The sequence below is a fragment of the Aplysia californica genome, unplaced genomic scaffold, assembly GCF_000002075.1.
Source record: "Aplysia californica isolate F4 #8 unplaced genomic scaffold, AplCal3.0 scaffold00031, whole genome shotgun sequence".
Lineage (NCBI taxonomy): Eukaryota > Metazoa > Mollusca > Gastropoda > Aplysiida > Aplysiidae > Aplysia > Aplysia californica.
Genome location: NW_004797301.1, coordinates 862850 through 882503, shown reverse-complemented (window position 1 = coordinate 882503; position 19654 = coordinate 862850). Strand labels below are relative to the sequence as shown.

Sequence of the window (19654 nt, the reverse complement as noted above, 5' to 3'; positions counted from 1 at the left end):
CTCACCTCATTATAATATTCACCGTAAACATTGGTCTCGCCCTGAGGGAGATGTCACGAGACTCAAAACATGGCGTTTGTTGACAACATGATTATGGCTGCTTACTGGCTGATGACGTTACACTGACACCCATGAAGCTTTCACTCAATTAATTTTTATAGCAGATAACATTTACTTCTTCAAGCTCCTTGGGTCCCTAACCGTAGGTATCTAACTTGCGAGGCTTCCCATGAAGCTCACAATCCTTATTAATTACCAGTTGAATTTTAGTATGCACAGTTGATTACAAACAGGGGGCTGACTTCACAGTGTGTACAGAACAGTGGTTGCCTCTGGTCACAGTTGGCACACACCTGGTCTTGTCTTGCTGACTGATGTTACTTTTCCTTAGGCCTAGAATCTAGATCTAGACCTGCTTTTTTTGGTAGTTCCTAGGCCCTACCCCCCTTATTTGAGCCGAAATCTACATCTATATCTAGATCGGGAGGACTTCCGTTACGAGCGACCACTATGAGATAGAGTATAGAGAAGAATTGAGGGCTTGGGGTAGGGTTAGGTCTAGGCCTCTCCTTTATTGTGTTTGATGGGGTGGTCGCTCGTTACGGAAGTCCTTCCTCTAGATCCATACGTTTGATACGCGGCGAGCTAAAAGACACATAAAGATATCGAACATAACAACTGCAAAACATCAAATTCAAATTTTATTATGGTAAAATCAGGGGGGCATGACCCCCCACCTTATTTTTATTAGGTCAGGAGCCTGAAACCCCCCTACTCTTGGGGCCAAAACCCATGAATAACAATTGCGGGGTGGGGGAAGATTGAAGAATACCGGACCACTAGTACATTATTGCACGAGAAAGTGGGGCGGGTGGTTGGGGTGGAGGAGGGGGGGTTCAGGGGGGTCTCCCCCGTGACAAAATTTTAATGAACAAATCTACCGGTCCGAGATTTTCCATTGAGAGATATTAAAAACGGGAAAATTATGAATTCCTAAGGTTGAGACATAGGCAAAGTCAGTCCGCTGGTCCGGTATTCTTCAATCTTACCCGGGGTGGGAACTACCGAAAAAGCGCCGATCTAGAATTCTAGATCTAGATCTACTTTAGTTATAGTTACAACTTTGGCTTAGCAGCTTTTCTAAAAATTTCTGTCGCGTCTTGTGGAAGCAGTCAAATTTTGTGCTTTTGTTAAAGGAAGAGGCTAGCCGAACTTAAGTACGGCTAGACTCGCAGTCTAGCCGTACTTATTCTTCATATGATGGCTAGACTGACCATTTACAAAAAATAGGCCTACTGAATTGTAAATAAACATTTTTAGTGTGCAGTACCTTAAAGTATTTGTATTTGAGATGAAACCAGGTGCCTTAATGACAGTGCATGTATTTTAAACCTCCTGTTTTCTAATGTTAATAGGGCCTAAGATAAGTACGGCTAGACTGGCAGTTAAATACGGCTAGACTTCTTGTCTAGCCGTACTTAAGTACGGGTAGACAGCCAGGCTAGCCGTATTTAAGGACGGCCAGACTGTCAGGCTAGCCGTACTTAATATTGATGGCTGAATTGTAAATGAAATTTTTAGTTTGCAATGCTTAAAGTATTTGTATTTCAGACAAAACCAAAAGGTGCCTTACTGACTTGCATGTATTTGAACCTGAATAATTACTAGATCTAGATCTAATGAGACCTGTGTACTTAACAGGCTTGAGTCGATAGGGCCAAACCTAGATCTGCTGGCAGTCAGTACGGCTAGCCACTTCGTTTGTTAAATTGTTGATGATGACATGTAGAAGATGCATGCGTAGATTTCTCTATTCTAGAATCTAGAATTTTTTAGATCTAAATATCTAGTCTTGATCTAGATATCTAGATATAAATCTAGGCCTAGTCTAAGTCAGATGAAGTCTTGATCACTTGAAGCTGCAGCGAGCACCTAGCACACCTCTATGATTGGCCCAAATATAGATGACGTATTTCCGTTTTCAATGAACGGGGTCATAGCTGCAGTACTTCGTGATTACCAAGTCCCATCTTTTGCTATTATTCGTTCGGTTTTTCCCGGTCCGAGAGTACTATGGCGACAGGCGGAGGTGTATGTGACACCGAGGCTCGATCAGGAAAATCTAGATCCACTTTCGCTTTCATCACCACCCAGGAATTTGCCGGCGATAGTCTGAGACTATAGTCTGATAACGCAACCACTGATTGAACATGAACACTCAGGACAGCCTGGTGGAAATTTGTTGCACCACATGACTGCTTTGAACCGGTTTTTGAGGCCAATTTGTCATAAAAATGGCTGACAAGGATCGCTGTGGACAGGATATTAATGCAGGAATGGACGTACAAAATGGGAGTTTATAGAGGCTGATAGAGCAGGTTTGATTGTATTTATTCCTAAACATTCCCTTTAGACAGCTTCAGACAGAGAAATAAAAATGTCCAAATGTTTTTTTAGTTTTAGTAGAGGTTTTACGGCGCTCGCAACTGCATAAGGTCATATAAGCGCCAGAAGATTAGAGGTGCTTCAAGAGAGTAACAAAAATAAAAAAGAAGGACGATAGATGTTTGATAGGAAAGAAGGAACAAACCACTCCAGAGCACCCGCCAACCACCCACTTGTCCAAATGTGCTAGGTATGAAGATTGAGGGCGGATGAAAAGTGGCATGACGTGGTGGAATCGGACGCTTTTCAATTTTTGAGCAAACAGGGTTATTGGTATCATCTTTTAGCCTGTCCAATTGCCTTGCTTTTGGTGAGAAAAATACCCATCTATGTTGAATAGAAGTCAAGATATTTGCGACTGAAAGAGTGGAGGGTCGCCTAGTTTCAGAGGTAAAGTTAATGAGAAAATGGCCGCCAAAGTTTGATTTTTCCATAGCTAGAGAGTCATTAGAAACCGAAAATTTACACTTTTTGTGTCTTTAATCAAATGTTTTTCAGTAAAATCCACTCAGAAATGTGTTTTTAGATAGACATAAAAGATGTTGATCCAAAAAAAGAAAATTAGACAAAAAATTGTTCAACGGCCAGAAAAATGCCGGTTTCTTCAATTTCACCATTTTGACGAGCACCCGATTTCACTAAGATGCATCACAAATTGGTTTTAAGCTGGAAGCAAAGGTATCTGAAGAAGATAGATAGTCAGTGGGTGGACTGAACATTTGACAGGCTTCCCTAGCATGCAAAATTTTTGTTGTTGTGAATGTTAATTTCTATCTTTTATGATTTTCAAGGACTCAATTGTACCCTCATTCATACTCATCTCTTACCTTTGTTCTCCTGCCGCGTACTTGCATCACTCACACTGCTGCAACCACCAACATCAGAACATTGCTGAAGTATCTGTTTGTCTTAGAGAATCCTTGCATTGCTTCAACAGGCAGCTCTGGACAGTCTTGGTTTCATGAACTAATCATTTCTGTACTTTTGGGTTTGTTTTGTTTTTGTATTTTTGCAGATGGCATTCACAATTGTGGAAAATCTCCGAGGCTTCTTCAATAGTCGTCCTCCTCTGGTGGTCTTTATGTTATGCTTAGCATCGTTTGCCATTGCTCTCATCACCTTTGCCTATATTGTCAAAGCAAAAGATATACCTGATCCAGATGTTTCTGTGGTAAGAAAAATGTTTTGGTGCTTTCTGAAACAAATGTGTTTGTTTTTAATCATTTTTTTAAAATGTGAACATTCCTGCAGAGTATGTCTTTTTGTGTTACTCATTAACTGAATCTTGGAATACCAGAGGTTGTTAAAGTTTTCACCAGTTTTTTTTCTTTAATTGCAAAATATGAAGTAGATGGTTTCCCATACCATTCTTCAGTGACTTAACATACTCTGCAAATAGTGAATGGGTACTCTTTTGTAAGGTCATGCCAGAGGTTGATGTTGTGCCAGTTGATTATTATTTGAAATGTTGATGTCGGTCAAAAATTCACACTGTAATTTTTCTGTGACTTTGCTTTCTTCAGGACTGGAACACATTTCTCGAGAAGTTTTCTCACCTGCAGTTCTGTCTGCCACAGAATAGTTCATTCTCACAGAACAGCAGCGCAGTGCCCAAACTAGGACTGGGGGAAAAGAATACTGCTGAGGTTTTTCAGAGCATTCATGAGAAGCTGGGTCAAAGCCTCATTGGGGGCTCCAACTCTGAGTCAGATGACTCGGGGAATGAAGACCCTGAAGTGACTCCTAGCTCAGAGACATTTAATGGAATCAGCAAGAGGGCAGCATCCACTGGGTTGTCATTGTCAGCCGACAACAGAGTGGAAGCTCATGCTCCGAGTGCCTCTGCCTCCTCTTCGAGGAAACATCTAGAGTAAGCGAGAAAAAAGAACTTTGTAGTTTTGTTTTTGCTCATTTGTTTGTTGTTATTCCAGCCGCCCACTGGCATCTGTGGTGTAGTGGTTAGGCGCTTCGCCATCACATGCAGGAGACCTGTATGCTTCCATGGAAGCTGAAAATGTTTCTGAGTGTTCTTAGAGGGTCTGCTGGGGTAATAATAGTTGTAAAGCGCATAGAGCAAGCCCTTGAGCATGGATATGCGCTATATAAATGCAATTATTATTATTATTACCTGAGTTCGATTCCCAAGGTGGGAGAATTTTTTTCAAGTATCTTGGTCTTTCTGCTAGAATGCTGTATCCCTCTCAAGGTCAAAGCCAGCCTCTTATATGATCTAAATTGTGTCGATGTGGGACATAAAAACATCCACGTTTAAAAAAATGTCCAGCTGCCCCTGGGGTTTTGTGTTCTGCCAATGCAATGAAGAAGTGGGCAGGAGTCTATTAAAATTAAATGTTATATGCTTTGTTACCACAGGGTTGGAATGGCCACATGGTTTCAGACTAGAGTAGTTTGGAAGTATTTGAAGTGAAAATGTAAGCATTGGAGTGTGGTCCAAAGCACATTTTGTCTTTTTTGCTGTTGAAGCACTTTTGTCTTTTTGTCCATTTTATTTATTTTATTTTATCCCCCCCTGCATTTATTTATTTTTCGGGGGGGGGTGTCATTTTGTCTTTTACCCTTAATTTTTATGGTTGTTGTTGTTTACATAATTGCTCATATTGGTAAGAAATACACATGTTTCTTGCTTAAAGTTTATAGCGATGCATTTGTGTAAAACTTACATAATATTTTTCTAATGTTTTTTACAATTTGTTGTCTATTTATTGGACCTATCTTGATCTCCTTGTGATATCTTTAGGTGTCTTAAACTGTCAACAAGTATGTTATTGTCTTAACATTTTTAACAGTCTTTCTGAAAGTTTCATTACATGTTCTCAAGTATGTTGATAGGATTTTTTATATGCCAATTTTCTTTATTGTGGATTTGTTCCATCAATACTTTTGTCGTTTCCTGTCTTTTTTTTCTCAGAAATGCTACTGTGAGCCTAGACTTCGTATTCATTCCCACAAAAGATGCAAAAGCAGCGCCACATCTGGGCTTTGGCCAGTTTATGGCAATGGTGACAGCTCACATGCTCAAGCTGGATGGTAAAAAGGGGGTTTGGGGCATGTAATGGTTCTGTATTCTAAGTGACGAAACTTGTCCTTTTTTTTTCAGCAATGTGTCAAAATTGCTTTAGTCAAACACTTTCTGTAGGGAGTGAAAATTGTTTGAGTTACGTAATATTTTTGTACGATTTTTAGTAGATTTAATGGATGTCTAAGGATAGTGGGGATCAAGTGGTACGATCGAGTCACAAATGCTCAACTGTGGGGAAAGAACAAACCAAAGGCTAGTAAAGGAAGACATACAGGTGAAGAAATGGAAATCGAATGGGCACACCCTGAGGAGACCCCGGACAAGCATCATCAGACAGGCTTTGACATGGAATCCACAAGAAAAACGTAAGAAAAAAAGACCAAAGATGACATGGAAGCGAGCGGTACAAGCGGAACTGGAAAAGGCGGGGACATCATGGAAACAACTAGAAAAAGATGCACAGGGCAGAGAAATGCTGTTGATGACCTATGCTCCTCTGAGAGTTAAAAGGGCAAGAGAGAGAGCACAAAGTCCTTAAATTATATATTCCGTTTCAGGTAACTGGCCTGTGCTTGTTGATCCTCGGGGGGTCGGGGCGGTTTGCTAGCCAGATTGAGGGCGCATAGCGACTATCGTGGCATAAGCCGATTGCGCCCGGCGCGTCACCTCAAAAACAAACCCCCGATTCGCAATGGGCACCCCATAACGAAGTGGAGATGGATACATTTTTTAAAAAATAAACAAGACTTCAACCAAGTCGTCCGCAAGTGAACGTCAACGACAATTTATCAACACATCACAACACACGTTTGTGGTCTACTTTCATAATCACAACTATAGCCTATAGCACTATAAGATGCATTGTCTGTTTTGTGAGAGGTTTGTTGTTGTTTTTTTTATCTGCATGTCTATCAGCACATCCCCACTACAATGCTACAATTGTTGCGTTTTTTTCCGTTTGTCATCGTATCTGTCAACACCTCAACCCGTCCTTAGTATTATAATACTTTGCCTTTGATTTGGTGTGTTGGTCTGGTCCAGATGTCTTTTTTTCTTTCTTTTTCTTTTGGACATTTTTCTTTCCTCTATACAGCTGAAAGTTAGAGATATTTTTTAGTTGGTTTTTTTTTACTGATGTGCATTGTTTTCTTTTAAAAAAAACACCAAAAATTACTAATACTGATGTCTAATACATGTAGATATATGTTCTGTTTTCAATTCTTCTGTACATAAGACATGAACATTCTTAGTGAAAAAGTGCTAAACATGTCATGAATGGCGTTATGGTAACTTGCATAATTTTGGCATAATTTTGCATTTGTCTCGCATAATTTGGCCATCTAAATTTGCATAATTTTGAGGGAGGGTCTCTTTATGTTTCTGATTTTAAGGAGAACAGCTCTCAGAGGAGTTCATTCTCTCTTAGTTTCGACTTTTTTCTGCTTCAGTAAGCCTTGTGTTTACAGGGTGTCCAGCAAAGTCAGAAAGTCGGAAATTGGTCAGATTTTTATATGCTAGTCGGATTTTGGTCGGAGAAGAGCAATCGCGGTCGGAAATCACGAGAAGTATAACAATGTACCCGTAAAATGCGAAATAACAACGAATGAAAAAATGTATGTAGGAAAGTAAGTATGTTCCGTCAAAGATAGTAAATAACAAGATGGGCCACTCAGCCAAAAAAAGTGTCTGCAGGAAGTTCGCTCTTTGCTTCAGATGGCGCTGCAATCTGTTTTGAAGCTCTCTTTCGTTTTTCCAGAAGAAGAATAGGAATAGCACCTCCTTGCGTGCGCAGATCGACTGCTGTTCATCAGCAGTTTGGGTCCGTTCAGTGCGGAGTTTTAGGTTTTTTTTATTTTAATGACCTCTCGCCTTTTATTCTAAAGTCAAATTAAAAGAAGAAAACAATCACCCTTTCCTCCGGAAGAGGTTTTTTGTCAACGTAACCATTTTTAAAAATGCATTCTTCCGAAATTTATTCAAAAACTTCCTAGTTTCACTTTGATTTTTTAAACTCAAGTAGGGTAACTCTGTTCGCAAAGGGTGCGCATTTGTGAAGAGGGCGCCACCGAATTTTGAGGACACTTTTTTAATTGGCTCAAAGTAGAGAGAAGTGGCCCCTCTTGTTATGTAGACTCTTTGGTTCCGTTCGACACTGGGTTAGATCGTTTACGATATTAAAAGGGTCGATTACTTATTAATTGCTATGAAACTGTTGTAAGAATCGACACTGCATTTCAGTAAAATTATTTTGCCCGTCTACCGATACTTAGTCTGCGCGGTACTAGCCTAAGTCCGCCATTGTCTCTGTGAGTGGGAAGAAAGTCTCAGCTGACTCTCAGCTGCCACACGTGTTTTGTGATAAAAGAGTCATATTACTGGATCTAGATCTAGATCCAGACCTGCCACTCATCCCGATTTAATCGGGATATCCCGATTTTTTGCCCCAAATCTCAACCATCCCGATTTTCCCGATTTCGATCGCCGGTATCCTGATTTTTTGTCGTTGCGTCCGATTCTTAGAAAAAAATATAAAAAGTTCTGCAATCTCTTTTGCTTGGAAACACCGATTGGACTTTTTATCTGTCATTCGCATCACATGACATGACCTCGTACATGTGGTGAGTAGCGCGTGTGTCGGGGGCCGTCGGTTGTCGGGGTCAACAAAGTTCATTCACACCGGTCGTGTTGGTCGAGGTGTTTTTCGGGACTTAACCAGTGTGGACGGCGGGGGAGGGGGTGGGGGTATTGTTTTGACACTTGGGCTTAAAGTGCGTGCCGTAATACAGGTACTAATTAAGGGGAAAGGAATTTTTTTTTTTAAATGAACAGCCTTGGCGCGATCTTTTTTTCGATGTGAGGGAAGTCAAATGTTTTTAAAACGCGGGCGTTTTGCGTGGATGATTAGAGTTACGTGTCAGCTATTTTCAAGACTACGAGTGTTTCAGCAGCTCAACCGACAGCTCTATCCTCCCACTGCAGTTCTGTGGTCACAGATGGCGTGAAAATTGACCAGCAGCTGAAAGAGCCATCACCATTTTGCCAAATGTTCAAAAGTACATTTCATGTATGAAAAAGGGAAATTACAGTGAGCCAACTTGTAAAAGTTACAAGACTGTAGTGGAGCATGCAGACGACAAGTTGTTGTTGGCAAAACTGGAATCTTTTGGGTTTTTTAGCCAAGATTGTCAGACCATTTTTGACAAAATTTCAAGCCAATGAACCTCTGGCTCCTTTCTTGACAACAGAGCTTTTTTCCATTGTCAAGAGACTTTACAGTCTAATTTTGGATCCTTCATTTCTTTTAACCTTGACAAAGCCAGACACTATGCCCAAACCTAAGGACCTGAAAACAGACCAATTAAAAAATCACAAGAGTATTGATGTTGGACACAGGGCAGAAAAAGTATTGGAGAAAGAAAAAGCAAAACTTTCAAGTCTTCAAGTGATGACTTTTAAGATGAAGTTTCAGAAATTTGTTCTGAGCTGTATTGAAAAACTCCTGAAGAAAAGTCCATTGAATTATGCATTGGCCAGGTCAATTACATGTTTGAACCCACAAGTTATGAGTTCTGATGATGCAACAGGGCTTTTCAAGGATATAAAAGAAATGAAAAAACAAGGATGGGTGGATGATGTTGATGAAGCCTGCTACCAGTATGAGACCTTAAGGGACAGATTGGCACCAATTTCTTTCTCTGCCAATGAGAGGTTAGATGAGTTTCTTAATCTTCATGGCAACTTGAATGAACAACCACAGCTGAAAAAAGTTATTGAAAAAATCCTTATTTTGAGTCATGGCAATTCACAGGTTGAGAGAGGCTTCTCAGTGAACAAAGAAGTAACTGTTGAAAATTTACATGAACAATCCCTAATTGCCAGAAGACTGATATGTCAATGGAAAACCTGCCTCTCAAATTCACATTTCCAAAGAAATTATGACTTCCAGTAGCAAAGCCTGGCATAAGTATCAAGAAGCTCTGGAACAGAAAAGAAAGTAAGCAGCTGAAACAGAATTGAGCAAAGAAAGGAAAAGAAAGCATGATGAAGTAAAAGAACTAACACGCAAGAAGAGAATGATGGAGTTGGACATTGACATGTTGATTAGAACTGCTGATGACATGAATGAAAAGGCAGAGGCAGCAAGTAACAAGCAGGCACATGACTTAATTGTGAAAAGCAATACCATGAAAAAAGACGCAAAAGAGAAAAGAAAGGAGTTGATTGACCTCTGTGCTCATTTAGATGAGAAGGAGGCAGAGCTGAAAGCTATGTAAATAAGAACAGAGAACTGTAAATAGTTGTATATAGTTTCTAAAAATGAACTGTGAAGTAATTGACTTTTAACTATAAATGATAATGAACCAGAGCACCATGGAAGTAATGGAAACACAGTGGAAGAATTGATATAATCAGGCTCAAGGGCTGTAGTACATGATGTGCTGTCAATTCTGATGATGTTTTTGGTAAGTCATACCCACATTTCATTTATAGCCTGTTGCGTAACGTTAAATTAGTGTGTTGAATGTTGGTAGGATTTTTGTATCAGGTGGTAGGATTTTTTAAAGTAGGATATTGCTGGACACCCTGGTTTATATTCAACATTAGCTTCTTTTCCCTTTTGCATCAGTTTACTTAGATTCTACTGTACTTGAATGGGCCTTGTTTTACCAGAATTTAATTCATTTCTTTTTAGAAATACCCATTAAAACAAGATAGGGCTTTGCCAAACTGTCCATTTTCTTCACAATGTTGAGTACAGCGCTTGTCTTTTCTGACCTCCAACAGCGTCGTTCAAGGTCAAAGGAGATGAACAGATGTCAGTGTTCCTGAGTTTCCCGCACAACCTGACCCGGAGCATGTGTGAGGAGGAGGAGGGTGGTCGCTGCCGGCAATATCGTGTGCCAGCCTGCATAACATTCCAGAGTCCTGCTCGCCTGCTTCCTCGTACACAGTGAGTGATATCCTAGACTTGAAGTGCTTTTATTAGGAATTTTATAAAAGGCAAAGCAAATCACAATATACCTGGGGAAAATTGTTGGAGATGTCATGTTTACCACTCACATCCTTCCTTCTTACTTAAGCTATTGATACCGGGATATGTTTGCATGCGTCATGTACCCTTTCTTTTCTTCTTTTTTTTTTTTTCTTTTTTTTTTTCCAAACAAAAATAAAAACCAACCTGTGGAGAAATGGTTAGGTGATTTACCGACCCGAGTTTGGGATGAATTTTGTATGAAGTAAATCTGCTTTTCTGCTGGGATGTATTGTATCCCTCTCAGTTTGAGCTGGCCCTGACAGGCTGGGTGGAAGCCTGCCTCCAAGATAACGTAAATCATGTTAATTTGGGCGTAAAAACACATACATTTAAGAAAATATATTTTGGGGGAAAAAATGAAGACCTTTGATGTTTTCTGGCCCCACAAGAAGTAAAATTCTTTAATAATTATAGTTCATAAGACAACACATGCAGCCGCTGGGAAGATTCTTCCTTTAACAATGGTAGATATCACTTTTATAGCACTCACTCACTTGTGGCTCTTGGCGCTTCACACACACAAAAAAATACAATAATAAAATTGACAGCTTTACACAATGACTTGTTTCATGCGCACTGGCCCATTCAATATTCAACAATCCTTTCCAATACATTTGCACCTGTAATCTGATAAAAGAAAGAACTTGTACACAATAAGTACAGTCGCTATGGCTGCTGATACCAGATCCATGTGTGAGCCTTGGGCAACCAGTTGGAAACCCTCGCCTTTCAATGTGAAAAAGTAAACTCCTGTTTTTACTTGCCAACCTGTATGTTTAGAACACTGTATTGATTTTCAGTGGGTTGTTGGTGGAGGCTCGTGTGTGGTTTTCCCTCTCTTTCCTATCAAACACCTGTTGTCCTTATCTCTCTTCCTTCATTTTTGTGTTTGTTACTCTTTTGTAACACATCTAATCTTTGGTACCTATATGACCTTATTGTGTCGTAAGGGCTGTAATACTCTCAACAAAAACAAAAAAAAACCTGATTTGTACGACTCCTCTGACATCAGTCCTCCTTCACAGAAAACCCAGCCGAGAGGCCTGCCCAAGTCATTCAGATCGCATTTTTGACAGAGCCGTCCGCAACGCTCGTGCTGGGACCCTGACGGAGACCACCAGTCGGGACTGGTGTATTCATGGCTCGCGCTTGGTACCTCAGTTTTCTCTGGATGATTCACTCACTGTGCTTTTGTCAATGGTAAGAAGAGTATACTCTGTAAGTCATCAGATCATCTTCTTATGTGTGGGGTTCTGTCCTTGGTCCAGTTTTGTTCACCACTTATACTCAGCTACTGTTAGGTAAGGATAACTCAAACACATCTTGGATTGGCAAACGTTTTTAACATGTCTACAATTTGAGTTAACAGAGAATGAAAAATAAAGAGATATCAGTCGGGGAAAGGCAAATTGTTCTAGCTATCTTTTATTACAAATTTTCTATGTTCATGTTATCTGTGCCCTTCTGTATTTGTCAAGGAAAAATTTAAGTATGGCCTGAAGTATCATTTATAGTTCAACATTGTCTACCAACTTGGATAAACTTGCCTATCATGCTAAAACTTGTATTATCTCCGTGAAAAACTGGATGAACAAAGACAAATTTATCTTGAATGAAGAAAGAACAGGATTCGTTCTGGCAGACAATGCAGACTCTATAAATGGGGTTGTCAACGATCACCTGAAAATTGGTGGTGCAGAAATTACATTTTGGATATCTATTTTGATGCCCATTTGTCAATGTTGGCTGGGGTGAATTATCTGATTAGCCGCATGTATTTAGAAATAATAAGAATTTGTGAAATACCTAATCCAATCAATACTAAGTGTACTGCTTCTTTAGTAAACAGCTCAGTTTTATCAAGACTTGATTGTTGTAACGCTTTGTTATCAAGCATATCTCTGGAGAAAGTGAAAAGACTTCAAACTATTTAAAACAATACTGCACGTTTAGTTTTACAGAGAAGAAAGTGAGACTCTGCTACACCTCTCGTGCAGATGCTGCTTTGACTTTCTGTTGAGAAAAGAATTTGTACAATTTGGTCATTATGTCACAATAATGGAATAATAATGTGCCGTTTTATTTATCAAATCTGTTGAAACTGTATTTTCCTAACTTTTCAACGTGCCAGACATTTTTTCTGCTCTGACCACAGAATACTATTACACCTGTATTAGTATGTGTCGGATGCGACACAGATTTTACCATAAGACACATCTTAACCGAATGTCTAGACTTTGGAGAGATCCGAAGGAAATATTATAAATGCAAGAAATTGCAAGACATTTTTTCCGTCATTGGTCCCAGCAAAATTTTTAATTTTATGAAGGCCATTGGCCTTTATGGCAAATTGTAAAGCGAAACAGTATTGTAAAAAATGTTTACTGTTACTTATAAGAGTTGTTTTAACCCACTCAGTACCATTGGATTTCCAATAGGTAGATGGCTCAGGACCACGCAAAGGGGAATAAATCATCACTTCAATTGCTACCTTTCTGTGGGTTTTCTCCCCCAGCACTGATATTTTCATTAAAATTATCCAAAAGTTCGCCTAAATCAGTCCGAACGCGATGCCGGCGGCTTGCGAAGTACGCTTGATCTTAGCTTGCGCGACCCGTGTGAACTGCAGTTTGTTTACATTGAATTTAGTCCAACTAAAATTTCCAGAGTTATGTCTCTGCTGCTGTCAAGGGGAGAATGATTATCTATTTTCTGATTGGTCGAAATGCGGGTTAATACACGGCCGTAATGGTACTAGGCTTATGAAACGGAAGCGGCCGGCTACGGCCGTTGTGTTACTGAGTGGGTTAAATCGCAAATATATTTACACTGAATTTTAGTATTTTAGCATTTTAAAGTCTAATTGTCGACCAACCATGCAGTGAACTGTTGCCAATGCTACCAACTTGTGTTTCACGCGCTCATATGACCTTACGCAGTTGCGAGCACCGTAAAACCCTGTACTACTACTACATTAGTATGTTCCGTTTTGTTTTTTCTTTTTCCTTCTCGGTGTCTTTCTTTGCCATGTATTTGTTTCTTTGTCCCGGTTTTTATTTGTGTGTGCATGTATATTTTCATGTGCATTTGTGTGTTTCTTTATCTGCTGTGCATCAAAGTAATGGGCTGTCTGCTCCTTTCTGTTCCAGCATGACAAGTCCGTTATAAACCTTCACCTCATGAGGACAAGCTACTTCCTGTTTGTCATGGTGGTAACGATGTTCTGCTATGCCCTCATCAAAGGCAGACCTTCCAAGGTCAAGGCTGTGCACATAGCCTATGACAAAGTGAGTGTTGTAGGTGGTTGGTAGCTACTGTGATTCGTTTGCTTCTTCTTTCATATCTATCAAACATGTATCGTCCTTTGTTTGTTACTTTTTTGCAACACCTCTAGTCTTCGTCACTTATATGACCTATTTGTATTGCAAAAAAAAACTCTTGCTAGGGGGCTCTCGTGGCCTAGAAGTTAAGGTGTTGTCCTCTCATTCAAAGTAGCAATGCCAATCGCCCGCTGCGCCTTGGGCCAGAAATCGGCCTCCGCGCGAGGGGTATTTTTTGGGCCGCTCGGAATCAGAAGTGACTCTCTTCTAAGTATAGTTACGGGAAAACTCCTGGACGAAAATAAATGAAACTCGGCAACCAACCAGAGGAAAGGTTAAACTAACGACATGTCAGCGTACAATCCCGAACGATTACTAGAACCGGAGATATTGCCGTGTTTGTGCGAATTTCCTGTGCGGTTAGAAAACTAAGCGGAGCTGCGGGTTGATCGCCGACCACACAAGCGCCCCACGTGTCTTCTTTATTGCTGTAAAATTTCAGATCTCTGCGTTCAGTAGATTTTCCGTTCCAACTTAAAATTACCACCCATCCATTGATAAAACACTAGATCTAGAAACTTGATCGCGCATTCCAAACGCGAGGTGCCGGCATGCAAGAGGCGCGTGATCGCTAGGCGGCATGTGATTGGCTGCCTATAACCAAATGGGTCACCGATGACTACATCGCGGGTTTTCCCGATAGCGCTTTACTGGGTTTTAGAAGGGGTGATCGCGTCGCGGTAAAAACGATGTAGCGCAATTCAACAAATTTCACGCAAATATCAGTCTTTAAGATCCAAAGTAACGAAGACATCGAAAAAGTAATAGCAGAACTAGATTCTGCACTAAAAATCACATGGAGATGCCAAGTTTCATTCATATGCTCCAATTCATTACTGACTTATGAACAGTTTTTCCTCAAAATACATCAAAACATGTCCCACATTTTGGCGATTTTTTCCTATATGAAGGTCCTCCAACATTTTGCAAACAAAAATCCCAATAACTTTTTTATTTATCAATGGATTTTTAAGATTTAAAAACCATAGTTCTTAGAATTTACTCTATTTTCATTTAAGCCCATTTTTAAGCAATTTGGATGAAAATTTAATTTTTCATTGTCATTGCGATTCAAAGGTCCTGGGTTCGAATCCGGGTAGCGACCGAAAAATTTTCTTCTCTAAAATTGTCTCCTTTCACTTCTTTTCCTGCTCTCTAGCAATGTTCTGTCGTCTGCTTTCGTCTCCTCTTTCTGCCCCCGCCCCCTCACCTCCCTTGCCCCCTCCTGTGGGCTCCTGTCTCTTTCTGCAGCCTTTCTACTGCTACTCCTTGACTCCTTCTTACAGCTGTCTTTCTGCCACACTCCTGAGCCTCTGGTTGGAAAGATCTACAACTAGCCTTCTCGGACAAGGGCGAAAAATCTCGGAGGGCCCGTGTGCAAGTTGCGCACGTTAAAGATCCCCTGGTGGTCTAAAATCGATACGAGTAGGCTTCGGCCGCCACCCGGGCAAAATTCAAAATTTCCTACCAACTAAAAGTATTAGGTGTGTCCCGCGCGCTCATATGACCTTATGCAGTTTCTAGCACCGTAAAACCCTCTACTATAAAAGAAAGAAGAAAAAAAACTCTTGCTAAAAGTAAAACTGAAAAGTGAGTGTTGGATGAGTTGTTTTTTTGTCAAGGCGTTCACGAGATGTACTCCTTGGATCATATATTATATATATATGCTGTGGAAAAAATAGTCTGAGGATTAAAAATTTTTGGAGTGATGTGAGAAAACAAGAGAAAGTGAGCATTAGATATTAGATGCTTCTCTTTCCTTCAAGGCTGAGTAGAATGTGCCAATTGGAAAAAGTGTTGATAAAGTCAGGGCTAACCTACTTTTTGTTTTGCACTTGTAAAATGCGATACGTCGGATTAGAATTAAAATTGCAAGATAAAAACAAGTAGAACTCTTAAAAATACTGAGACTAGATAATAGAAAGAAGAGTATGTAAACTTTGGGATTTGATGGTCTCTGAGTATAAGTAATTGTCATTGTTGTTTTTGTATTACATAGCTTTTACTTTTATGTATTAAAATTACACATCCGTTGATAGTGGACCACAAGTTTTGACTTATAGTGGATAATAAGTTGAAGAAAATTTTTCTTTTAACATTTTTCATGGCAGTTGTGACTTGTATCGTGCCACACATTTCTGAATCGAAATAGTCTGTTTCATTAGTTTATCTTTTGATAGAAAGAAATGACAGGGTTATTAACTCGCATTTCTACTGTCAGTACTTATTTTCAGCATTTTAATGTCTGTGTTAGTGGACTTGCACCCTAGATCTGGCCCACTTATGAAATATTTTTGGACCTGGGATCTTTCACAGTGTCACTTTTCTCTCTTTCTTCATTCCGTATGTTCTCCATGTTACCATTTTTAACTTGCAAATCTAAGTCAGAAAGTGAAATCGCTGCCTTGTAAATTCATTTTGGTCACATTTTGCAAGAGCAGTGCATTCGTCTGCAAGAGAGAATAAGAGCCTGATGATCAGAGGAGCATACTTGTGACATATTACTTGCTACCTGAAAGGGTAAATCTTGCCCACTTCCGTGACATCTGTAGTATGGCACAAAGCTAAAATTTATGCATTTTTGTGAAGTACCGTGTACGTTGTAAGGCAACAAAGGGGTTAAAAAAATGTCACCCAGAAACTTGGATAGGGACTCTGTTTTATCCTCTAGAAGCTCAACGAGTGCTCTGTGTTACAGCCATTGTAACAGTTAAAATCTGTTAAAAAATGACTGGTTATTGATCAGGGTTTTTGCAGAAGGATGTGGGAGGGGGCACATGATATCGTGATATGTGGTTTTGTTTTTATAAGTATTATGGAGTACTCTGTTGCTGCATGAATTATTTATACATTAAGAATGGATCTTTAAAAAAGTAACATCTGAAAGTAACGCCAAAAAAGTAGTTATGTCTTCAACATAATTCAATGTGTTCATTTATGCTTTCTTCACTTCTGGATTACAGTTTTCTCTTTATGTATTCCCCCCAGATCTCTTCACAAGCCTGAGCAAATGCTTCAGCTTCTCAGAAAGGAAGAGAAAAAAGAGGTGCTCAGTCTCTTCTGCTCAACACCTGCTCTGTCTAATGAAGAGAGATTTCAGCTGATCTCTCTCATGTTATAAACTCAGAACTGTGGTGCTGTCAATTCGCGTCCTTAGAATGGCAAGTTTTTGACTCCATGATGCATAGTGTTGAGCAAATGGGATTCAGAGTCAGATCTTCTTTGGCTAATATGTTTTTACACCTTATTTGTTAAGTGTCAAATTGAGAAAAAAAAATACTGGTCAGATTGTCTGAGCCTTTGACACAGAGTTCAGAGCATCAGTGTCAGTCTTGTGTAGTGTGTTACTCATCACAAAAAGTGGAGTTAGAACCCTTTCATTCTAAGAGTATGAGTTGGGTTCAGTAAATGATTACACCTGAATGGTTAAAGGTGAACAATGCACTTTGTTGTTTGATGAAGGGCTAAGCAATGAAAATCCCCATTTGACAACAAAAGATAGACTGTAACTTCTACAGTATTGGGAAAGGGGAAATAATCTGTGCCCATTTTTCAGTCTTTGTATGTTCTTCTTCATGCAGCAAAGTTAACTGTTCCTTATTCACTACAGGGTTGTTTTTGTGTACTGCCCTTTACATGATGGAAGCTACTACTAAGTGTTCTGAGCTGAAGCGCTGCATCTTTTTATTTTGTGAGATTTGTTGTTGGGGTTTTTAGATATGAAAAAATCTTTTGTTTGATGTTTGATTGTAGTTGGAGAGCAATACGTCTTACGTAAAGAGTTTAAGGTTTTCTCAAATTTTGTGTAGTCCTGTCATGTTATCATCTTTTAGCCGGAGTGTTTCAAGTGGTCAACTGACAAAATAAGTAAAGTTAGGTGTTCACCTCTCCTAAAGAAACATTTCTAAATGTTTGAGCTGCCATTTAAAATTGGCATTTATCATGAAGACATCGGGTACTCAAAAGTTCAGTAAAGACAAGTTTGTATGTAAACATTTCATTTTGTATTACGTGAACCTTGTCAGAGAGGATTGAAGGTACACTTTTTTTTTTAAAATCTCATAGCAGCACTATTTATTGTGGTTTATGTGATCTGTCATGCAGTTTGACTCAAACAAGTTTCTTTTTAACTTCAGACCTTCTCTTGCACTTTGATCACCTGGGATGTGGTGACCCACGGGTGTAGGGCATGGATATACAGGCAGCCACATATCTTGAACTTCAGTACAGTTGAACTTATCCTATACTAATGTTGCCTATTGTTAAGGAGAAAAGTGGTCATCTGGAATAGGTGGTCCTCTTACTCTTAGTCAGTGTCGTTATAATACGGAAAAAAACACAAGGGGAGGAAATGGAAAGAGGTAATTTGTACAGGTGATTTTTTTGGGCAGGTGGTCGTTAGAGCAGGTTAGGTTGTACTGTTCCTTGTTGTATTAAGGATGGAGGCCAACCTTTGCGGTGTAGGATTAACATGCAAAAATTCTGTGTGTGAGTTCGAGTGCTGTTGAGAGTCTACCTGTCTATGTTGAAAATGTGTTTGCTGACTTTGTTCTCTGTTAGGGGCCAAGTGTTCCTATGACTTGTCATATGTCTAGTAAACTTCAAGTAGCTCTTTCAGTAGCTTTGAGGGATTTTCTTTTTAGATAGTTTTATTGTCTTACATTGATTTTTTTAAAAATGATGTCTTATCCGATTTCTTTGGGAGTGGCCTTTAATTTGTTGCAAGCCTTTGGCCATCATACTATGTCTTTTCTTGCATCAAGAGAAAACTGGGATGGGTTGAGTTGAAAAGGTTAAAAAACATTTTTGTGATTCTTCGTAAAGACTGTAAGATGTGATTTTCACTTACTTTTCTTTATTCTTGTATATAACCTTGGTTGTTGAGCTGATGGATTCTATGATTCGAGGAGACTGTAAAACAGTGTTCTTCGCTGCATGGGTTTGGTTTTCACTCATGTTGATGGCTTGTACGAAGTCAGTATAAAGTCATCGGTATGTGCCCTATAATTTTTTTGAGTGAATCTCAACTCATGAAATCATGTTTCCCTTGGGGGGGAGAAAGAGCTGTTTTACTGAACTCAGTGGGATATTTTTTTTTTCATATATAGATGCCAAAGAAGGCAGTATTAATATAAGGAGACACATGTACGGCAGAGAGAGAGAGAGATGAAGGGTGGTTGAGAGAAAGAGAGAGAAAGATAATGTTTTATTTAGTACTGTTGTGTGGTGAGTCATTCCAAATATGTCCTGTTCACGGTTTTAGTTAACATATTTGAATCCGCCAGTGTCTGTGTTTGAGAGATTTTCATATTTTTCTTTATTTAACAGTGGTCAGAAATCACAGGAGGCATTTTATGTGATCGAGAATCTTGCATCAGTTTTGAAAATGAGTTTGTGTACGAAGTACATTGAAGAGAAAGTTGTACATAAGTTTTGAAACCAATTGCCCAGAATACTTTTTGTGTCATATTGGGTCTGTAGATGAGTATTACTGTTCATAAGTGCTCAAATTCTTGTCCCATTTGAAAGTACTTTGTTATACATGTATCATAATTACTGAATACACCAGGACTTACACACGATCAATGGAAGTAAAATGTTCCGGATATAGCATGCAAATTTTATCACAACAGAGAGACCTGATTGAGAAGTAAGGATCGTAATCCATAAAACAAAGTCATGTGCGCCAAAAGCTGTATGAACGAAGATGAGATTTTTCCAAACAGAACTTCTTTATAACCACCAGGTTGTCTC

At 39.4% G+C, this 19654-nt stretch overlaps 1 protein-coding gene across 2 annotated transcripts; it reads left to right on the top strand.

Annotated features, from left to right (window-relative positions):
- The first annotated feature begins 35 nt into the window (after positions 1-35).
- Positions 36-18701, top strand: LOC101852000 (transmembrane protein 248). Of its 2 annotated transcripts, none has more exons than XM_005091502.3 (8): positions 36-206; positions 3461-3616; positions 3969-4315; positions 5375-5493; positions 10271-10436; positions 11546-11720; positions 13670-13807; positions 16889-18701. In XM_005091502.3, exons 2-8 carry the CDS (start codon positions 3461-3463, stop codon positions 16904-16906), a joined length of 1119 nt encoding a protein of 372 aa, XP_005091559.1. In that variant the 5' UTR covers positions 36-206; the 3' UTR covers positions 16907-18701. The 2 variants fall into 2 exon arrangements, with proteins under 2 accessions (XP_005091559.1, XP_005091558.1); XM_005091501.3 differs by having other exon boundaries at positions 37-202.
- Positions 18702-19654: the final 953 nt, after the last annotated feature.

Coding starts and splice junctions, on each gene's coding strand:
- LOC101852000 (XM_005091502.3), top strand. CDS start 3,461: ATGGCATTCACAATTGTGGAAAATCTCCGAGGCTTCTTCAATAGTCGT. Junction 4,316..5,374: donor TCTTCGAGGAAACATCTAGA/GTAAGCGAGAAA, acceptor TTTTTTTCTCAG/AAATGCTACTGTGAGCCTAG. Junction 5,494..10,270: donor TCACATGCTCAAGCTGGATG/GTAAAAAGGGGG, acceptor GACCTCCAACAG/CGTCGTTCAAGGTCAAAGGA.